Raw genomic sequence first — 24,341 nt, forward strand, 5'->3', positions numbered from 1 at the left:
CCGCAAAGTTTCCTGAAAAAACGTTTAGGAGTTTGTGCGTGAAACAGTATTACACACATTCAGTCCGCGGACACCAATCGCGCCGGCTGCACGCTACCTCCTGCCCAAACAGACGACTTCGTCTACACTCGCGTCTTATCTTTTATCACTGTCATCACTGTACTGTATGTACATCGCAATAACTGACGAATAATCCGATAAAGGACGCTCATGATAAACGTTCCCGCTATGATTTCATTATAATTTATCATCGAAAGGTGATGCGGTGCTTTCCTTAAAAATAAAATGGTCGAATTTTCCGCGTTCTGTCTGAAGTGATTTTGGAAAAATCTGTGTTTGAAAATTTAAATATGGGCTGCAAACTTTTTGTGTTTATGACTAATTTGTTAGTCATATCGCTAGTGAGCTGCAACCCATGTTCAAGGCAGCAGAGTATAAACATTACAAGTGGCGACCTCCAAGACGGTAACTCTATTCTGCACGGAGGGTTGGTGTATAAGACTGGACAGTGGTATGAAGTTGAGGAGGACGGTATCGTATCCCGATTCGGGTGTCCCTGCTTAGAGTCAAACCGAGTGTGCATAAGAAAATGCTGTAATCCCAGACACATGTACTTAGGCTACACCTGTAAGGAACCTCCTGAAGAATCCCTCCTCGTCTTCAACCCGAAAGTCCACAAGGGGAAAGACCTGTTGAATGTCACCGCGAGTTTGCATTTCTTCTATTTGCATGGACTACAGTGTGATAAATACTTAGTGGATCCCTCTGTTGACCCTGAGGTGTTGTATATCCAAGAGGTAAGTGTGCAAAAAGAAACATACTTACATCTAATTACTAGACAAAGACCAATTGCTTGCCCATCGCCTATCCCTTAGTCGCCTTTTACGGCATCCATGGGAAAAAGATGGAGTAGACCTATTCTTTGTTTTATTAGGGCCAGGAACCACACGGTACAAGAAAGAAAGGAAGGTAAAATGGAATTTTACAAGAATTGTGAAAACCGGTTTATTCCAAATTGTTGTAAAATTTTTACAAATAGTGGTTTTCGGCTGTGAAAAGTCAACTTCTTCTTCTGCATACGTTTTTATCCCTTACGGGTTAAAAGAGCCAACAGTTTTGATAAGACTGCAATGCTAAGTTCAGCTCAATAAAATGGAGGTTCAAATAAAAAAAAATCTAATCTGCACAAACAAATTTTTTATCGTTCTGGTTTAACAACAAAACAAAGATATACCTGTTTGATTTTTTATCATATCAAGTAAATTCTTATCAATGAAATGCAACCCAGTGTAAATTTAACTTGTGAATAAAACTATTCTACTCTATAACAAATATGTAGATGAGTTTTAAAAAAAAGTCTATTATACTATATACAACTTTGTCTGATTATGTACCTACTTACAATCTAAAATCCTTCGTCTAAATAATAAAATACTTGGATTCTCAATACTATTTTATCATAAAATTAATTCAATTCATAAGTTTTAGATTTTTCAAGACATCGAAGCGTCGAAGTTCAGTTACCTACGCATTTTTTTATTGTTATAAGTACAAATGACATGCTCTTTGAAAGTGACGCATGAAAGAAAACTGGATGCTAGTGAGATGCGAATGTTAAGATGGATGTGTGGATTGACAAGAATGGATAAAATACGCAACGAGTATATAGAAGAAGTATGACAGTAGCACCAATTAATGAAAAGCTGAATGGTAATAAGCTAAGTTAGTACGGACACATCTTCACAAGAGAGGAAGGTCATGATTATAAAGGGGCCTTAAACATTGAAATAGAAGGTTTAAGAAATAGGGGAAGATTTAAAAAGAAATGGATGGATAGCGTAAAGGAAATTATGAGTATAAAAGTAGTGACCAATAAAATGCCAAGTGACAAAGGTGATTGGAAAAAACTAACATACTGTGCCAACCCCACATAAAGAGTGGAAAAAGGTAACGACGAAAAAAAAGTACCACTAGGTTTTTTACTTTACTTTCTCGAACTTACTTTGGGATTAACTCCATCTAGTATAATTTATCCCGTAAATATATATTTAAAATATATGACGAAAGCGCAGTCAAAAGGGAATAAAGTAATATCGTTTCGTTTATAACACAGTAATGACGGCCTAATTCCCTGCTATTTTAGATCTGACAAGTTCACAAACTACTTAATTTGTTTACCTCTAGTCAATCAAAAGATCTAAGTGATATTAGTTATTTAGACTATTTTTTACATTGAGTTTGTATTAAACAGTAAAATACAGTATATACACGTAAATAGTATTAATTACAATTTTAATACCTATAGTTTCTTCAAGACAATGTGGGGTACTACGTATAAGATTACTCGTCTCTATTGCGCCCTCTCTAGAGAAGAGTCAGGGCATCGCCTATGATCCTAGAGTGGAACAGGGGAACCTCACTCAACTTGGATCAAGTTATATGCACTTTGTGAAAGTGCTTAACTCTCAAATCTAAGTGGACCTATTTTAAAAAATGCCTGGCACCACACCGTACGCTCTAGGTTAATTTTCATATTCGTAAATTAAGCGATTTACTTGTATTACGTACAGTATCACAAAAATAAATAACCAGATGAAAAGTATGTTTAAGTAGTATACGTATTACCTACTTTAAAGTATAAACTATTTTCGCACATACCACAAAATATTTATTTGGTACTGTAATGAAGCGAGAACAAATCGTAAAATTACCAGTGTTTATATTGACCATGGCCAGCGGTCGCCCCGATGTCCACAAAATTAGCTGTTGGCCATACCTATAGGCGAAACAAAACACCAGAATGAGTGTTTAGTTAAGGCGAGTTCACAAAGAACTACAGAAAATACACATAGGAATACAGATAAAAAAAATCTAAGTATTAAAAAAATCATTACGGTGATGTTTGGTGAAAAAGTAAATCGAGAATAAGTACTCTAAACCAGAAATCTTGCATGAATGGAAATGGAATATGGAAGAACCAAAAAGATGAATATATAATAATCGAGCAAGTAAAAAAAATGTTTTCTCTGCTTACCTTCCCATAAGGAGGCGGGATAAGGAGGAGGATCTAAAACTGTTATGTGAAGGTCCACGAACACATAATTCCATTTCCACCTTCGAACCATTGTCGACAGAAAGGATTCTATATTTTTCGGCCCACGAATTGTTCAAAAATAAAAAGTAAGACCGCTAATTCCATGCAAAGGAACGGCTCGACGTGATCGATTTTTCTGCATGTGGGGAATCCCGAAATATTATGGCGTCAGTCTAAAACGACTGTAAGAATAAAATTTCAGATTCTGATGTGTTAATTCGATATTTTTAGAATAACCTACCCATTTTTAAATAGCTATTATGTAATATTTAAAAGTTTAAGTGACTCGAGTCACCTAGGTTGGTTTTTCTAGTCTGCCCTTGAGACATAGAACCGATCAACAAACATTTGTGATAACATCAAAAGATGATGTCTATTTTGTTCTCAACGCACTCGTCTATAGTCTGACTATCATCTCTTTCTAAATTGTGGGCAAAAAGTGCATCTTTCCCTATAATAAATAAAATAAATATTATGTAGGTACGTAGCTTTAGTCCGTACTCTTAAACACATGCAAACAATGGCTCATTTTGTGTAAAAACGTGCATTTAAGGGTGCTCGTGGAAATGACGTCAAGGAATGTAAACAATTTGTATTAGGTAATTTGTAATGGTATGGTGTATGAATCATCTGCTGTGGACATGATTATAGGAATATACCACTATGTATATATTAAACAAAACTTTAGTTATCTGTTATCATAAAATATCATTTCACTGGATTTTGATTAGGTACGTCTCATATAAATTGGTTTGTTGTTTATCAACAGGCAATCAGGCGACTAAGGGATAGGCTTATAGACTTGAGATTCTTCTTTTAGGCGATGGGCTAGCAATCTGTCACTATTTGAATCTCAATTCTATCGTTAAGCCTAACAGCTGAACGTGGAACTGTAACTGTGGAACGTGTAAAAATGGAAATAATAAATTAAATTTATTTTTATTGTAGCGGATACTCGTGGAAAACAAATAATTCCCAGAAATTGAAGTCAATTCAATAAATCTTTACGAAATAATCCCAATCGGTTTCCACTTTCAAAGGGCTTTTGATCTGCTAAAGCGCCTGCCGCAGTCACGTAACGAACACGTATTCATAGTTTTTAGAGATGCGCAGTCAACATGGAAACCCTAAACCTAGTCGCCACGTACTTATGGGTGTCTATCCTATTACAATCTAGCTGAAAAACCCACAACTACTAAAATAAACTAACAAGCTTTTTTCCGGAGCTTCGCTACTATGGTAATATCTAGAAAATACTTAATGTCGGATAATTTATTACAAACGTACTTACGCAAAAATTCATCAAAATCGGTGTCAAAAAAGATTTGTTAGTACGGAAATAAGGAATGAGTCACACAACAACAGCAAAGTGGTAACTAACAAACTTAAAAAAATATTTTCTTTAAACCTACGCGTTAGGGAGGGTCTTTCTTTTTTATTTTGGGGACCGTTTTAATTTACACCCATTACACAGTTTCAAACTACAAACATGTCGCGGGACCCGACACCCACTTAGCCAGTTTGTTTTGAATATGGTAGGTACTGTATTCACCTTGATTTGTAACCGATACATTCTTAGAAACCAAATGTTTGTTGGATGCTAGATTGTCGCGGAAACTGGTCTGGTACATCTTAGTGTGTAATATGTTAACTTTAATATAGATAATTTAAATGTACCTATGTAAATAATTTCTTACTATCATCATTATTACGATATTTAGGAAATTATTTATGCCATTTATATTGTGTATAATTCGCTTGATTAACAAATGATATGTTTAAAAATCAATCTACTTAAAATCTTATGTTTATATCATATTTATTGACATTCCTTAAGACGATGACTATTGGATGCAGTTCCCTCGATTTCCCCAAGTTCTCATCATCAGATTTTGCGATAAATATGGGACCACTATGTGAACTTATGACACATGGAAAAATTTAATGTAAATGACCATGCGGTGAAATGATGTAGCTGCCGGCCCATTACTATCTTACTAGATTGTAAGAACCAAAATATTATGAACGTTACCAGGGCTTCGCTCGACATTTGCCAAAAATATGTTACAATATGTAGAAATATTAATGATAAAATATGTCAGTCTAGTATAATTATGTGCTAAAATATTATTAAATTCAGGCCACACTAAATGTTTGAGTGATTTGTGGAATCATAAATTCAAAAGTACAAATTTAACCTACACTTACTTATAATATGTATATACTCGTGTATGATCTTTGTTACAACGTCTTCCATATACTTCAGTACCTACTTGTAAATACAAAATTAATATACCTCTTACCTACATTTTATCATATACAAAAAGACCACCACGAATTCTTTTGTAATATTTTAATGAGTCCTTAAACGACGCCATGAGACATACATTAAAAATGCCCTTACATATTTAAAATAATGGAAATTAGTTCTGCAGTATTATAACTGCATCGTAATTCAAGAAACTACGGTTATAAACTATCCGTCCATCTCTTGCCTCGAAGTGAAAATAAACAGGGATATAGCTGCATTATTCATATACAGAGAACACAATGCTAAAACTTCTAATTGTTTCTCTATTCGATGTTATTGCCTTTGAAGTATGAAATTATATTCACAGATGGGAATTATTATTATTTCTATTCCTTTTGATTGTACCTAGTCATATTTGCATGGACATACAAGATACTTGTATATGTATAGGTTCCATTTGCAGTGAAATGCAACAAACGTCGTGTTCTGTTTACATGTAAGTATAAACAAAATAAACAACAAATTCTTAAACAGTTGTATTTAGTAATCTTTAAAGAAAATATTTTCCTAAGTTCTTAGCTTATTTGTTCTTATTTAAACTCTGTTTAAATCACAAATTACTCAAAGCTTCGACATTTGTAAATGGGTAAGTAAAACTAACGTGTTTTAGTACTAAATACTGGTTGTGGCAAAATAAATAACAAATACACTCTGTGGTACTGAAAACTGGCCAAAGCACGGTTTTCCTATAAACATACTTTACGGAGTCATAGATATTTGTCATTACTTATATAAGTAACTTTTGTTAGGTAGGTATGTCGCTATAGTACGCTCAAGTAACTACCGGTTCTTTACCAACTACTTATAAGATACACACATATCACGTTCTTATTGTCACGAGGTACAAAATCCAATACCTAGTACTAAGACTAACCTAAGCTACAGGTAATAAGAGGTCAACCCATCGCCTAAAACAACAATCTCTAGTTTCCTTTTGATTGATTAATTTTACACGTTGCATCCTCTCGAGCGTTTTCATTGATAGATAGATAGATAGATAAAAAAATATGGCAAAATACATGGCCAAGGTAAAATCAAGGCCTTCAATAAAATATTTTTTACCTATAAAATACCAAGATAATCCAACTGTATTTGGTCCAAACTAGTGAATTATAGTAGGCACATGTTTGTTGTTATAGTCGGCTTGTTATTCCTATGCTTGGTGATTCCGTGAGAACTCCCATCTGCCGGCGCTTTTGGTACCTATTTAATTATAAAATTAAAGTTCTGTTTGTTTAGTTTTCAAATTAAAATTATTTAAAACATTATTCTGGTATCGGCGCGCAGTTCGTATGCTATCGTTCGTATATCTATGCTATGTTCGTATGTACATAGCATAAAAAAAGTGAGGAACACCGAACACCTAATATAGGTACTAGGTACGAACCATCGCCGTGTGGTTCCCGGCACTTCAAAATAAGAAGAAAAGAATCCCAAGTTTCCCTTAGTTGCCTTTTACGACATTTTTGAAGGACATGCCAGAAGAATGTCTCTATTTTAATCTCAATTCCTTGGCCATATGCATGTAACAATCTCTCAAGAGACGGAGTTATTTCAAGGATATTTCTCCTCTCTTCGGTGCAGTCAGAAAACTTAATTGGAAGTAATTACTAGCCGACCCGGCCACGCGCTACTGTGCTACTGAAAAATTTATGCTAATTAATAAGAACACCCGGGAATACCTACGTAAAATAATAATTCATTTCAAAAATTTCGAATTTCATGAAATGCCAGGCCGTGTGGTTCCCGGCACCAATACAAAAAAGAATAGGACCACTCCATCTCTTTCCCGTGGATGTCGTAAAAGGAGACTAAGGGATAGGCTTACAAACTTGGGATTCTTTTTAGGCGATGGGTTAGTAACCTCTCACTATTTGAATCTCAATTCTATAATTAAGCCAAATAGCTGAACGTGGCCATTCAGTCTTTTCAAGACTATTGGCTCTGTCTACCCCGCAAGGCATATAGACGTGACCATATGTATGTATGTATGAAATGCCATATCCTTACTGATGTCGATATGATGAGTACCTAGTTATGACTATTATGTTAGTAACTACTCATGTGTGCACGGGCCAATGGGGACCCAGTCATTTGAGAGGTGTTCATGGGGTCATTATTATTGAGCCATGCGGTTTCCGACAGAGAACAATAGGACCATTGACTTAGGAAAAAAACAATGGCTTAATAAAGAGCTTATACTAGGCTACGGTCAAAGTTTAGTCTTATTTTGGGTTGCGGAGGTCAGACAGTGGCTGGGATCTAGGATCCATGGTCAGAGGCATACCCCGGGCTCCCCTCCAGAGAAATGAGGATGAAACCGGGACTAAAGCCAGGAGGAAGGAGAAGTAATTAAAAGCTCGTAGAACCTTGTAGACTCGTAGCAATGCGGTATCGTAGGCGCTTTGCCGTAGTAGCTTAACAAAGGTTTTCTTTACTTCATAGTGTAGTATGTCTAACCACAAAAAATTCAATCATTCCATTTATTAAAATGGTTGCTTTGAATAAATCCCAATTAAGTATTATAAATCCTCCAATGAGCATATTTTTGTCATATCTTTATTGTTTTTGACTGTGGAATAGACCGTGAACGACTGTTGTCAAATAATTGCTAGGTATCAGTAGGTACTAAGAACTTTCTACATTTACGACGAGACGTTAAAAGTGTGGTATCATAGTTTGAAAACTAGTGAAATTTCATGTTAAGTTCTCTAAAACTGCAACTATACAACACATGTTGAGAGCTTACATACTGAATATATTGCATGTTGGTATTTTATTAAATTGTTGGGTGGGATACATTACATTCATTTGAGATCTAGTATTTTAGAAATTATTGCGAAGAAACAGAGTGCATTTTCGCATAGCAATTTTGACTTTATGTGACATTGGAATTTAATTACAAAAATGGTGTAGTAAAACAACGTATGAATTAATGGTTTGCCTCCTTTATTGAAACTACACACTTCCATATATTATTACATCTATATCTCTTACGGAGTAGGCAGAGCAAACAAAAAGATTTAGACACAGGGTGTCTAAATCTACGGTTAAAACATTAATAGATCTTTTTTGACTTATTTATTTGAAACTGTTCTGTGACATCAACTGAGTTTATGTTAGATTTGATTTTAGTAGAATTTACAAATTAATGTTTTAATAAAATTTATTAACTAAAACTAAATATGTATCTAATAAATTGATTAATTTTATATCTGTCTGAGGAAATTCTTAAAGCATTATTTAAATTCATTGGTATTATTAAATATTTAAACTAGGTATGTAGTCCACGACGAGAAATGCCGTGGGCAAACAAACTTACCGGTGAATTCCTCGGTTTTATTTTATCTTGAAAATAAATAACTTTCGCAGAGAGCAAACAATCACAAAATAAATAATTTTGGAATAACGCCAACGATAACTGACTTTATCTAACCAAAAATTTAATGACGATTCCCTAGATGACCGAATTCCCTCTAAAGAATCAGATTTGCATCAAAATAATTGCCTTTTCAAGATTTGGCTTTGTCAACCCCGTAAGGTTAAAGAAGTCATTACTTATAAGATACAAGGTGTTTAGCGATCCTATATCACAACTAAGACTTTCTTTCTAGAACGGCACGCTACTTGAGTACAGCCAAATCAATGACACGGCGCAATGGGTGGCGCCTTCGGAATACTGCGTCGATATGATGACCGATGACAGGGATTCCATAAGGATGATCGCGTTGATCTGCTACCAGAATACTAACCACGCTGATGATAGTCCGGCGCTTTATATTTCTTATGCTGTTGGTAAGTTAGTTCTTGATCCTGGAATACAGTTCGACTACTAGTAAATAAAAATACTGACTGTGAACGGGTTCCCTGCAAAGGTTGTGGAGGTGAGACGGGAGTCACTTCGTATAAAAACCCAATCAAGGATCAATGATTAACGCACAATCTTAGCTACTTTCTAGAGACGTGAAGGAGGATGTAACCATGATTTACGCCAGGAGGAAAAAGTCTGGTTCATGGGACTTTTGGAGAATTAACAGATTGGATTTAAAATACTAACAAGTTCCGCTATATTATATATACTATATCTATAAATAAGATAATAAACTTTTTTTTTACATGGTTCAATATTATTATTCCGTATATATATCAATTTATTTCCACCTCCAGGCCTCCTACTATCGGTGCTGTTCTTCCTGGCCACGTTCATGGTGTATGCCTTCATTCCTGAGCTCCGTAACCTCCACGGCATGTGCCTGATGGCCTACTGCGCGGGGCTGATCGTGGCCTACATTTGCCTGGCCTATCTGAAGATGCACTTCGGAGAGGATGGCGAGGACACCATGACAGGGTGCATAGTCATAGGTAAAGGCTTTTTATCAATATTTTTAAGTTACTAAAATATGCCTACGTAAAATTAAAAATCACATTACTTTCCGTTCCCGTAGGATTTTAAGAATTTCAGGAAATATCTATTAGTGCAACCGGTGCACCACAAAAGGAACCCTCAGGAACCTCACTATGGAATATTTCAGTCAGTGTGCTCTTTTATATTTGTAAATATGTATCAATCATTCACAATAAAACATATTTGATTTGATTTCCACGACCCACCTTAGCTAAGTTATCTACTAATAAGGATTTTAACCTATAGAAACTCGGTTACAATGATAGTATCTTTACCACCACCTCTTCGAACCCTTGTTTCTACACCTGGGGTGCATTTGTAATTCCTGATTGTACTTAAAAAAGTGGAACATGACGTAATGTTGGTAATCTGTTTCATTTGCGAGATCGCGTGTCCTACACGATCAAACTTTTTACACGAAGGTCGCTAAATACTTACAATCAGAATTTCACTTAACAGTTCCTAGTGGCGAGGCGGGACTACTGTCCCGCCTCGCCAGTAGTAACAAGGTGTAGTTGGCAAAAAAACTCATAGTTACGAAAAGAAATAGAAAAACTTATATTGTCTAATGCATTCATTATTAAAAAGAGAGTTGAGATTGTCACGGGTTTTACATAAAATATCTCCTCGAGGTAAATTAATAGAGCGTAGCTATATTCTTCTATTATTTGATATTCAAACTCTACCATCGCCAACACAGTCTTTTTCACACTCGCCACCTTAGAGCAACACAGACTCAGAAGCTCGACTTGCTCTAAGCTCGCCACACCATTAGCCTATAAAAAATAAATTCCACTTTAGTCTCTTTCAAAATAGCATGTGACCTCTAGCGGGGTACATCTCTGGTGAAACTACATGATCGGAATAAAATATAATTATATAGTTAGATATACCTACCTACTATTCCAATATCTGTGGCATATATACGTACAGCAAAGCAATGGAAAGGTTTAACAGCAAATCAATGGTTCTAATAAATGGATTGTTGAACGCCATATTAAAATTTGATTAAAACTTGCTCTTTATATGAATACCGGTTAAGTAGGAATAAAAGTACTTCTAAAAACTACCTTACCCATTGTAAATTAAAAAATAGACATGATTTTTAGTGATAGTTGAAACAAATGATTTTTAGTGATAGTTGAAACAAACAACATACATATTGGTAATATCCTCATTATCATTTTCGAGGTAGACAAAGCTATACAAACACAAAATAGTCTTGAAAATACCTACTGAAAATATATTTTTAGCTGTAGCCATGTAATGAATACAAGAGGAATCCCATTTTTTCCTGAGCCGCCTTTTATGACATCCATGGGAAAGATATGAAATGGTCCTATTCTAAAGTGCCGTGAACCAAATAAAATAAATAAAAAATAAATATATACAGGAATAATTCTAAAACAAAGATTTGTATGTCAACTGTACAATATATTCGTCGCTAACGCACCACACCTGCCTATTACATGCATAATATCATCCAAAAATAATAGCTTCAGCTAATTTAATTAGCCATGACGATTCAGGGCGCGACTATAATGAATGGTACTGTGTCACTCATTTGTTTTGTGTTATTATTATAATCACCTATAATATAATACAGCATTTTTAGTTATTAAACGTACCTATGTAATACAGTATTTTATTGAATTTTAAGCTAATTATAATATTTAATAAATAAAACTTAAAAAACTAATAGATAGTTTACCTATAAACGAGTTTTAGTAAATAGAGCAATACAGTCGAATTGGTAAGGGGCCAGTTAAAATGCGTGATGCGCATAAAGAGCACACGTTCAAATCCTTCCTCAGTCAAGTACTATTTTCGAAGATGATTTTACGATCTACACATGTAGGCAATTGGATATGTAACCATGATCAATCCAATACAGGCTAGGTTCCCCTACAAAAGATTGAAGAGGTGTCAGATGGAATCGCTTCATGTAAAAACCTGCCTCACCCAATCTAGGATCTATGGACAAAAGCATACCTCGGGCGGCTCCTCTCCAGTGCAGTGAGAATGCAACTGTGACTAAAACCAGAAGGAAAAAGAATACATATAGTAAACTGTATTATATAAGTAGAATTGTTGACAAGCGTGATAGAAAACAAGTCTCATATTTATGCACAGAAAATCCGACTTAAAAATCAGCCAGCCATCCTACGAACTGGAACGCAAAGTATAAATATTTACTTGCACTGTAATTGAGATATATATTTGGTTAAATGTATTAGGTTATCCAAATATTTGTCTCTTAGAAGTCTTTATACTCTGCTGTCATCTAACCAACACTTTTACCGGGACAATGTTTATTCTGACTGACCTTTATGCTTGTGATTGTTGATATTGGGGGCGATTGATGTACCTATTCGCTATAGGAGAAAAATGATTGGTGTGCATTTCCTATTTGATACATGAGTGTGAGTTTCATATTTGTGCGTACATGAATAAAAGGCATTCCTTATATATCCTATAAAATATATCCATACTTCATTTTTACTAAGGAAACTTGATATTTTTACTTCTATTTATTCTCTTTAATTCAAAGCAATTAGCCCGCGTTGTTTTCTATTTTCACGTTTCATATCATTTAGAATCTGAAATAGTCATTTCAAATTTTAATTTCCACTTAAATATTTCAGTCGCATAAAATATAGATAAAGTATTCAAGGAAGTGCGTCACTTCCATCCCAAATTTACCTACTTTCGGCAGATTTATAAATATGTGGCGAATTACGCGAGATGTTTGTTTTCCCGCCGTTTTAATACTCTGGATCGCGCGGGATCAGATTGTGTTTTATTAATCAGATTATTAATTTACCATAACATTTAGATTTTTGTCAACAATTTTTTTTCCTAAATAGTAACGAAAAAAAATATGTAAAACAAAATTAAACTATGTAATTATAAGTTAAAAGTTATAAAGTTTTTCTGTAAAATCGTACAATTATATGTACAAAAAAAAACCTAAATACTTCCGTCCGCAGTGTAGCTAGTATAAATTAATTAAATCGTCCGGGAAAAAAGGCATAAAAATCTTTTCCAAAAGATTTGTATTCAAATTTGTGATGAAATGTATACATTAAGAGGGATGAATTTATTTGTATAAATGTACCGAAAAATGTCCAAATTTCGGTACAAAGTGTAAAAGAAATAATTACCTAGCTTAAACATGCTATACTTTGTTCGTTCGTACCAACCATTTTCGGAAATACTCTGGCGCAGCCATAGCTGGCCTCTAGTTAAATCATATAAATAGAACCTAAAGGCTCCTGGGATTGAATGAGCATCATAATCATTTATTTAATGACATTTAAAAAATATGATTCTAATGATGCGTTCTCTTTACAGCGTTCATCGTGTACTACTCATTTCAGACCAGCTTCTTCTGGCTCAACGTCATGTGCTTCGACATCTGGAGAACTTTCAGGTACTTGATCCTAATAATATTTTACACACGACTACCTACACTTATACTTAAAACAGACTTTTTTTGAAATTTATAAATTTATTTAATGTCTGTTTTCAGCCTTTTAGGGGTCAGCATTTTTTTGCACATTATAGACTTAGGATGGAAACAAGTTTTAGAATAGTTAGGCTTAGTTTTTCAGCGGATAATAGATGTCTGATAGTAAATCATTATATCGCCAAATACAGAAGTAAGAGCATAGTAATAAAAGAGTTATCATTTATACCACTTTTGATTTTGGTATGATTTGGTATTATACATAATGTAACTATTTAGAGCCTATTCATTTGTAAAGATTGTTCGTTTTGGTGGCGGCTTGTGCTAATAAGTATGCCAAAACCCGCTACTTAGTTGCATTCAGTAACAGAATTGACCTTTTCGCAGATCAGTGAGGCCGGTGCCGCCCGCTGGCAGCGTCTACCTGTAGGTCCAGGTGTAGCTTGCAGGTCAATGTTTGTAACCTGGCATGATATGTGCCTTCCTAACCATTTATTTTATCTAGTCCCAGGCTACTTTTATAAGTCTAAGTGTAGTTTAGAGGTCAATGTTTTTAACCTGGCATGAAAGATGCCTTCCTAACTATTATATTATCAGGTCACAGGGTCCTTTTAAAGGTCTAGGTGTAGCTTACAGGTTCAATGTTTGTAACCTGGCATGATATGTGCCTTCCTAATTATTTATTTTATCTAGTTCCAGGGTCTTTTTAAAGTCTTAGTGTAGTTTACAGGTCAATGTTTAGTAACCTGGTATGACGTGATCCTTCCTAATTGTTATTCTAATAAAGGTCAAGGTTGCAGGTCGGTGTTTGTAAGTTGGCATGATATGTGCCTCCCTAACTATTATCTCGTTGGAATCTTTATATAACACCTTAAAAAATATATTACACACTAAGTCCTAGCACAGTGGTGACACATTACCTACAAGTAAGTCCGGGTGCAGGTTGCAAATCAATGTTTGTAACCTGACGTGTTAGATGCTTTCATAATTTTATTTCCTTTCTGGCCCGATTGTAAAACCCGAAAATATAAACTAATTAGTTACATAATTGATATGCTGATTCTCAAAACAGTATCCGCTTGAAGGTAGATGTTTAGAACCAAGCATCCCATTTTTCTGCCTTACTATATTTTGTATGTTCTTATCCATATGAATTCAAAGACCCACATATATAAAGACCAAAAAAATATTTTAAAAAGCCGCCTACGATGGTACGGCCACAGAATTGCAACAGCCTGTAAAATATTTAAGTTTTAAGTATAAGATACTTACAGCGGTATATGGTGTACGGCATACGGTACAGCAATCGAAGTAATAATAGGATCTTATTATATTTTTTCTGATTTTGGTTATATGATTTTGTCTGAGATTCATTGCATGGAACCCTGTGTGAGCCAATACGTTTAAATTGAGGAATCGCGTACCTATTAAAATTTGGTAGAAAGGTTAAATGAACATGAGAAAAATTAGCTGAGAGTGAAAACTAACAGGAAGATCCAACAACAAAAAATCACAACCAATTGCCTTGAAAATATTGGACTATTCCGGTCCTATTGAAATATTTAAGAGGAATTTTAAGAGGCAATTAAACCCCTACATGTCTGAAAGACCAGATGTTATCTTTATTAGCTTTTAAATTATAAATCAAAAGCAAATCAGCAGGGTTAACTGTGGTTGGTAATAAACTCTACTCAATGTCATGGGGTAAATGTGGCAATTAACGGCCATATAAAGCTCACCACAATTGTTTCCTAGAAAACCGTGGTTCAAGGGAAATATGGCCAAGGTTTGCATGCTATTCATACTTAAGAGCGACAGAATAAGGGTTGCTTATAAATCACAAAGATTTTATTTATACATGTTAAATTAAGCAGAGAAATTTTATTCCTCATGATTATGGTTTGTATGAATATCATGTTAATTGGCAGGGTACTGTACAAGTACATAATAGATATATAATATGTATAAATCTTGTGTCACAATGTACTCTGATTTTAATAAAACTTCAGTTGCTGCTTTAATTTGGTTAAAAAATAGTGAAAAGATAAGATAGTTTTTTTTTTTAATCTTAATTACTTATCGTTTGGATATTGTGGGCTCTACCACAGTTCAGTTTATTGATTACATTGGTTTGTTTGTTGTTTTTAATGCTTTCATTTGGATTATGGATAATAGCCCGGGCAGTGCGGCTACAGCTCAGCAATCGCAGTGGTATATTAATTAAAATAATAGTAGTAAAATCTTAATTGCTTTACATATTTATTTATTTTGTATGATATTTTTCAAAATTATTTCTAGTAATTCTCGTGTAGAAACCCAATTCACCCAATCCAGAATCATGGTCATAGACGACTCTCAGGCTCGTCAGGTTAGGTCTCAGTTCTTTATTTCTGTTCAAATTAACAATAATTATATTGTTTAATTGTAGGCAACATGTACAGTCAGCAACACGGAGAAGAATACAGAGCCGAAAGTCATAAAAAAAATTAAATTAATGGAAATAACTTACGGTCATTTGAATAAAATTAAAGAACTGAGAATAGACCTGAAGACAGCCTGGAGAGAGCCTGAGGGTCGTCTGTTAGCATGATTCTGGATTAGGTGAGTCAGGTTTCTACACAAAGAGAATCTCGTTTGACCTCCGCGACGTTTACATGGGAACGTAAGCCATGCAGTCGCTTTTTCCAATGTTTAGCGAAATGTACAACTAGGTTTCGTCACGAATTTTTTACTCGCTGTATATAAGAGCACTTATACTAATGTAACTACATAATTCAGAAAAGAGCCATTAGTATCAAGTTCGTAAGTTGTTATGGAAACCCTATATTTCCAATGTACTTACACCAGATGTGCCTACTCGTGATGATTTATGTTACGGAACATGTTCATAACATCTGTATGTTTGATGGTTTTATTTTACGCGTATATCTTCACCTCTTGACACATTGAAGATAGTAGAACTGTATATTTTTTCAATATTTTTACAAAATGGTTTTGTTGAGGCCTCTGATTGTTAAGTACTTAGGTACATGTTTTTTCCAGTGCTACTTACAAACTTGGTTTTTAAAACTCTCTTCTTTATATGTTTAAGTGTCCAATCATGCTTAAGTCCCATCACGGGTTCAGCTGAACCATGACAAAACTCACATAAGCATAGTTGATACGAATTATCTCAAAATGACGTGTCGTAATAAAGGACAATGTTTCCTCTAGTGCATACTGTCATTTACAATCTTATATGTCCATTATCCATCCATATTATGAAATATTCTATTTGTTTCTACAGCGGGTACCGTGGCAGCACCTCCACCAAAAAGCGGGAAATGAGGAGATTCGCCGTGTATGGCGTGTACGCGTGGGGGATGCCCGCTCTCCTCACAGCCTGCACTCTGAGCATGCAGTACGCCAAGTTGCCTTACTGGGTCATCAAGCCAGGCTTTGGAGACAGAAAATGCTGGTTCAGCAGTAAGTTTGATTTGGGACTTTTATATTGCATTAAGTAATCGTTGCGTATACGAGTACTATTATGTACTACGAGTATATTATTTACCTACACAGATAGAGCTAGTCTAAAGTAGGGTCGAGGCTTGTGTTATGTTTTAATTTAACTCAACGATAAAATTTGGTATATACAAGTTTTATTGGTTTTACTTTTATTTAGATTTTTTAATTTACTTCAATTTATAAATACACTCTATTTGTAACACCAGCGGAAGTTGAAGGAAAAACTAGCAAATTTGAAAAGGACAATCGCGATTTGGTTTAATTCTCTTGCTTAAAAACTATTGTGTAGTCTGAGATATAAATAGTTTCCTAAAATATAAGTACCCACTCGTACCGTAAAGAGTCTTATTCAGCAGATGTTATGAATCAACACGCGGTTCGCCGGCTGCGTATCCCATCGGATTATAGTTTTTGTAGTGTGAAATAAACACGGTATCGTGATTGACAAAAACCATAATCTCAGTAACCTTATATTTTTTATTTTTCTTATCTTGAAGTTACAGTCTTTGCTTCAAATACAAGTCGCAAGAAAAAATCTATTTAATTTACACAAAATAGCTTAGGACAGAATGTATCCTGAATTCCTGGCTATTTCGGCACTGAATAAGTCAACAGTCTTCATGGATCTCACAAATTTTAACAGTAGAACAATTTGACGATATTTATAAAAAAAACATTTCATCATAGAAAGAAGAATTATAAAACCATTTTCATAAGAACACATTACCTTCATTTCAAGACGCCACCCATTTATTAAATCACATACATTCAATCGAATACAAAGTACGTAAAATTATCATTTTATGCAGAATATATCAAGAATTCAGGTAACCATCACAATAGACTTGGATCATTTGAAATCCCAGTGTGAAATGGGAATTCAAAACCTTTATGCGGCATCGGATTTAAAGGCATTATGATTTAAAGCGTCAATTTGTTTAAGCGATTAAATGATAAATTTTCCTTGTGAATTCAAAATATTCAGAATAAGACATATCTACCAAATTGCCTATATAAACTGTTAACCTGTAAACATGTTGAACAATGACGAAACATTTTACGGATAATTGAATGTTAAAAAAGACAGGCTTTGCTAACAATTACCTGTTTAATTTTACCTGTTAAATTTAAACTAGCCTTTAAAATAAAAACAGCTGGCAACCTGTGTTGCCCCTTTAGAGAGCCCTTAGAGACGTTTAGTTACATTTCTATTATACATAGGTACGTAATATATTAATAACAAGTACTAAAGTTATTAATTGCCTTTTCTATTTCTTAATTTAAAAGATTGGCTGAGCGAGTTAGTCTACTTCTACCCGTCTGTGCTTGCTCTGGTGATCTGCAATCTGGTGCTATTTACCATCACGGCCCACAGAATCCGCTCCATCCGACAGGAGACCGCCATCTTGAAGGGTTCCAAGTCAACTTCTAAGCTCAAGCAAGACAAACAAAGGTAAGGTTTACTCAATATTAAATCTTGTATCTTGTTATACTACTACTAATGGTGTTTGTAATTGCTAATCTTCAGAAACACTGAACTTCAATGATGCCCAAAACAACTATTCCACGCGGACGAAGTCGCGGGCACAGCTAGTCTTAAATATAGTCTCAATTCTCTTTGGCGACTCATGGCTAATAATTTTAACTTTACCTACAGCATTATCGTACATACAGGATTAGGCCTTAGACCAAGTAAACTTGTATGTTATAATATCACTATGTACCTATATGATAATTACCTGGGTGTAGGTATTTCGTTACAGCTAATTTATTTACCCGATATCCTGACCTGAGATGGATTAATGTCATAGATAATGAGCAGGCACTCCTCACCACACATGATACTTATGTTGATTAATTAGAAAATGTCATATGCTGTTAACAATGTTTACAAGGATTCATTAGTTGATGTTTTAATTAAGCATTGCATACATACCATTGGTCAACAACATTTTTAAATGAAATACGTACAGATACCTATACTTTCTTCCCGGCTGTTCAGCGAATTTCCGCGTAACAGCGACTTGGGTGAAGTGGTGAGTGTCATCTATGACACTAGAATACCGGTTAGGTAAATAGAGTAGGTCTATAAATCCATCATAAAGGCCATCCTGTTATTGTAATTTGCTGTAAATTTATTGTGTGTGTTCAATTTCAGATACTCTCTCTACTTGAAATTGTTCATTGTGATGGGCATCAACTGGACGGTGGAGCTGGTGAGCTTCGCAGTGGGTGGCTCCAACTGGTACTGGGTCCTGTTGGACATCTCCAACATCATGCTTGGCTTCTTTATATTCATTATCTTCGTTTGGAAGAAAAAAGTCCGCAATTTGGCGAGAAGAAGGTCTGTACTGTACCAACCAATTAAGTAGTTCAAATGATTAATCACTAACTGTGTGGAAAATCCTTAAAAATAAAGGACTGGCACATTGTTTCACAACTGAAACTATCTAAAGGCAGGTAACGCATAGCCCAGACTGCTGAATCCAGAGACCTGAAATTAAGTATACAAATTCCTTTTCTCTTAGATCTGTCTTTCTCGAAATTAAGAAATAAACGTTGATTGACTTTTAGATTGAGATACATAAGGTATCTCTTAAGAGCGTCAGAGGTCGAAACGGAAGGTTTGGCCCGGTTGAAATGTGTATGGCGCAAAAAGATTGAAGTTGTATGGCCCAATGATTTTCGAAGTTATGTACATTAGTTTAAATACTAACTGATGCTCTTATTAATGTGATAGTTAGTGAGATGTTTTTCCCTTGCCGTAAGAGCACTGGTTAGCACTCGAACGAATGTACATAAATCAGAAGAAGTCATTGAATTTGAACCTGTGCCCACTACTTTTCGACCACCTACGCGACGCTCTTCGATGATAACTAAATTGAAGGAAAGAAAGCTGATATTGATAAATTGCTTTGTTTGCGATCAATGTGACCTGGGTTGACCGTTCATTTGCGTGAAATTATGTGTGCCATAAATCGTCCTGCATAGTTTGCCAGCCTAGCCATATGGTACGTCGACTAACATAATTAAGTATTGTGTTAAGCTAAAATACGCTTTACATGTGTTCACATTAAAATATAGCTTTTGGCCCAACCGAAATCTCCCTGAAGACGACCCGGGGTTGCGGGGGAACATACATGCAATATAATAACGTCCTTATCTCTTAAGGGGTAGACAAAGCCAACTGTCTCGAAAAGACTGAAAGACCACTCAGCCGCTAAACACCAGCTCAGCTGTATGGCTCAATTATAGGATTAAGACTCAAACAGTGACAGGTTGCTAACTCATTATCTAAGAGAATCCCAAGTATATTATCTCTTCCCGTGATTGATTAACAATGTATACGGGAAGAGAACCAGCTGGCATACACATTTTTTTAAAGTGTACATGGTACGACTTGACAACCTCCTCTTTTTTAAGTCGGTTTAAAAACTCTCACAAACGGCTCTAATGATTTGGACGAGACTGCGATTACTACAATCTTGTTCTATCAACAGCTCTTCATCATGTTATCTAATGTGTGTTTGTAATGGGTTTTAAAGAGCCCTTGAATTGGTATGACGCACTGGTGGGTCTATGTTAGGCGAGGATGTCTGTGCATGTTATATTTATAGTGCGGTTTTTAGTACAAAAAGGGACACTATATGACATCTCGTTAATGTCGATGGATGCACACTGTAATGCAATAGATATTATATACATATAAGTAGTTATATAAAAAATGACTGAGGACATAGACACGAAGCGACTGAATGACTCCTTTTATTTGACCATCACGCATTAGGCTCACGCCAGTTGTACTAGGTAAAAAGTGCTTTGAAAACAAAATAGACCACTTATGAATTTCACTTTCAGATACCGCAGCATCCGTGGTCTGCCTCCCATCACGTCGGAGTTCCGCAAGAGTACGAATGTGACCAGCACCGCGGTGACGGAGGAAAGTCGCCTCTCCTCTGACGACGCTCACGTACGACTGAAGGATATGAACTGACATCGTAAGGTCAGTTTCACAAAAATTTATCCATTGATAGGGGCATCTCCTCTATTATCTTCTTGTTCCCCTGTCTATTGGCCAGGTAACATCCTTACACTCTGGAGAGGAGCCCGGGGTACACGCTTGACACATTGCCCTTGGACCATTGGACTTGAAACTCAAATATTAAGACGAAAGTCCCATCTGACCTCAGCAACCTTTCCCGGGTAACCCCAACCCATTTCGGATCCTGGTTAAAAAAATTTATGAATATGATAATAAGCGTGCAGTGCAGACACTTCTCGCAAATATGCCTATATATATATAGACTATAAATAGTTACTTGCACTCGTTATTTCAACCATCCCTATCATTATAATAAGCCGTCCTCTCTATTGCTGTATAATATTTTTTTACGGTGAGGGAAAATTTTGAAGCCTTTATTTGATGTAACTGGATGTGTAGCCATAATCCTATATGGGTTGAGTTCTCCTGCAAATGTTGTGGATCCAGGTCAGACGCTTCGTGTAAAACCCTGACTTACCCACTGCAGAATCACGTATGGTCAAAGGTGCACCCCGGGCACCGCTTTAGGGAGGTGAGAATGAGACCGAGATTAACGCCAAGCGGAAGAAGAAGAGAAGTCGTAAATGTATCATTCGTTTCATTAGTGGGTTCATATATCTCGTTTCTGGTTTGATTTTTATAATTAAGTAGTTACTGAAGTTTAATAAATATATTTTAATGGATACAAATTTATATTTTCAGATAGGGCTCAAGAATTCTCATATGGATATGCCGCTACATTTTTTGCATTAAGATTCAAGCACATTTTTATAATTTATGAGGAGTGCAGAGTAAATGTGTGCGTTTGTTGATTACCTATATGCAGTATTGATGAATTTTGATTTTTTAATATTAAAGTAGGTACCTAAACATTGTAATGAACATCACAGCCAGTTTTAATCCCGGCTGTTTCATAAAACTCAAATGCAATTAAGTACCTTAGTAGTTACTTATTGTTATAATAAACATTGTAAAATCAAGAAGTAAAAAATGATGTGAAAATTTAAAAGAAGAGGATCACCTATTTATTCATTCCTTCCAGCTATGATTTAATCTTAACAATTAAGTTTATTTGGTGAAGCTGTAGGTAAAATAAATATTTATGCCACCCCATACAAATTGAGTGATCAATGAACTCGTTCAGCCGATGCCACTTTGTAAGGAAGGTCTGAATTTTATGTTCTTATAAGACTAAATTTGTTTAACGATTAAATATAAGCTCATGTTTTCATAAAGATACTCACATAACGTAGTAACTAAGCATACGAGTATTATAAAAATCTGGCTGTAAGAACGGCGGTAAGCCACCTACCTAGTTCATAGATACTTTTACCTTGTGTGAGTTTTTGAACCTAGTATGATGTAAAAAAAATTAAAGGAATGTAAAATAATAATTTGGCTCTCTTTTAGGTCTTTCGGTATTGTTAAGATAGAAATTATAAGAGTGCTCGCAAAATTTGTACATAAATAATTTAGAATGTAACCTTTATCGGGACATGACAAGTACCTGATTTTCAACCGATGATCATCAACCCGCGCGCCGTGTAGTTCCCGGCGCCAATAGAAAATGGAATAGGACTACTCCATCTTCTTCCCATGGATGTCGTAAAAGGCGACTAAGGTATCGGCGTACAAACTTGGAATTCTTCTTTTAGGCGATGGGCTAGCAACCTGTCACTATTTGAAACTCAATTCTAACATTAAGCCAAACAGCTGAACGTGGTCTTTCAGTCTTTTCAAGACTGTTGGCTCTGTGTACCCCGCAAGGGATATAGACGTGATGATATGTTAGTATGTCTCATCAACCCGGCGGTTCTACCGTTGAGAGAAAGTTACAACTAGCTTTTGCACGGGGATACAGTCACGTCAGAATTTCCAGAGGAACAGTTATTCCTAAAGGTCTACTCTATCAGTGTACCAAATTTCATCAGAATCGATTCAGTAGTTTAAAAGTTAACATAATTACAAGAATAGGTACAAAACTTTTATATTTATTATTAGTGTAGATGTGCATAAATGTTAATGAAGACAGTCGTTAGGTCAGCAAGAAAAAAGTGGATTTTGCTTAGCAGTGGATCTATTAGACGGCGAAATAGATGTATTAAGTACTACAATTTACATTTAAATTATACTAACCAAAATAAATACATATAAATAAAAACCTTTATTTTTTTTGCCGTCACTTCAGAATAGTTACCGCTCTACCTCTTTTCAATGGATAGTGTAAAAAAGCAACTAAGGGACGGTCTAATAAACTTGGGATTCTTCTGTTAGACATAATTGGCTAGGAACCTGTCAGTGTTTGAATCTCAATTCCAAAATTTGGCCATACAGTTGAGCGTGGCCTTTTTTTGAGATTGTTAAATCTGTTGGTAGTAGGTACTTATCTATTATTAGTCATGACATTGGTATCTTCATTCATATATGATCGAAGGTGTTAAAGAAATAAAAATAAAGTAGACAAGTAAGTATTAAGACTGTATTCTGTTGCATCTAACAACTGAGTGTACTCATAAATATGTAAGTTTATACAGGTGACTTTTAATTCAACTGCATAAATTTAACTGTTAAGTGTACTCATCTAAAGGATATTTAAAAACGTTAAAAGAAAAATATCGGTTCATATTTCAGAAAGTACGAAAAAAATAAAAGTATCAAAATCCACAATCCTTAACACGTCATATCACCCCGGCCGGCGGAAAAGCGACGCGTAAGATTCAGAGGTCAACGACACAATTCATTCAGCTGAGCGATCTCGACAACTCTGTACTTTACTTGATCTTGATACTAGAAAAATAATTTATTTTTCAGACATTTATTTACATGTTTAGTTTTAATTTCTTTTTGTAGTATCGTTTTCTTTTCGTTCATCTTTAATAAAGCGTGTGACGTAGATAGTTTTTGAGGGATTTTTAAATCTGAAAATGATGATGTTAAATTTAAATAAAAATAGGCTGAAACGGCTCTGAAGCATGGCTATAGTCTATGTTTAAAAGGATGCATTTGTTTTAAATGTGCCAAACTAACAGGGGAATCCCCTGATATTGTCATCAAACGAGCAAGTCGTAACAACCCGATCAAATAAAATAGGATTCTATCGACTATTAAACAATAAGAAAATGCTGTACATTTATGTTTGGAACAACATAGAAAAACTTTTAAAAGGACTTTAGATGTGAATGTGAGCCCATTCTTGAAAAAGCACCTCGCGTTTGGTCAGTGCTTACGAAGATGATTTGGAGATTAGCCTAGGCGACGAATTAGTGTAGTTCGCTGAACTGCTGAAAACAGATGTGGCTACAGTTATTGATAGCAAGAAACCAGAGTCCTTAGAATCGTGTTTCCCAAACACAGAAATTGCCTTGCGCATTTACTTATCTCTCATGATCACTAACTGCAGTGGCGAGCGTTCTTTTTCAACGTTAAAATGTATTAAAAACGAGTTAAGAAACACGATGGGCCAAGAACGTTTTAATCACCTTACTTTGATGAATATAGATTATAATTTGCTTAAAG

The 24,341-nt window shown here is 35.2% G+C and overlaps 1 protein-coding gene across 1 annotated transcript; it reads left to right on the forward strand.

Moving 5' to 3' along the window:
• Positions 1–61: 61 nt before the first annotated feature.
• On the forward strand, positions 62–22,986 carry LOC106138306 (G-protein coupled receptor Mth2). Its single transcript, XM_060947139.1, has 9 exons — positions 62–797; positions 9,020–9,200; positions 9,573–9,767; positions 13,165–13,243; positions 16,566–16,744; positions 18,071–18,236; positions 18,942–19,127; positions 20,642–20,786; positions 21,528–22,986. Exons 1-8 carry the CDS (start codon positions 351–353, stop codon positions 20,775–20,777), a joined length of 1,569 nt encoding a protein of 522 aa, XP_060803122.1. The 5' UTR covers positions 62–350; the 3' UTR covers positions 20,778–20,786; positions 21,528–22,986.
• The last annotated feature ends 1,355 nt before the right edge of the window (positions 22,987–24,341 follow it).

The sequence above is a fragment of the Amyelois transitella genome, chromosome 13 (genome assembly GCF_032362555.1).
Source record: "Amyelois transitella isolate CPQ chromosome 13, ilAmyTran1.1, whole genome shotgun sequence".
In the NCBI taxonomy this organism is placed as follows: Eukaryota; Metazoa; Arthropoda; class Insecta; order Lepidoptera; family Pyralidae; genus Amyelois; species Amyelois transitella.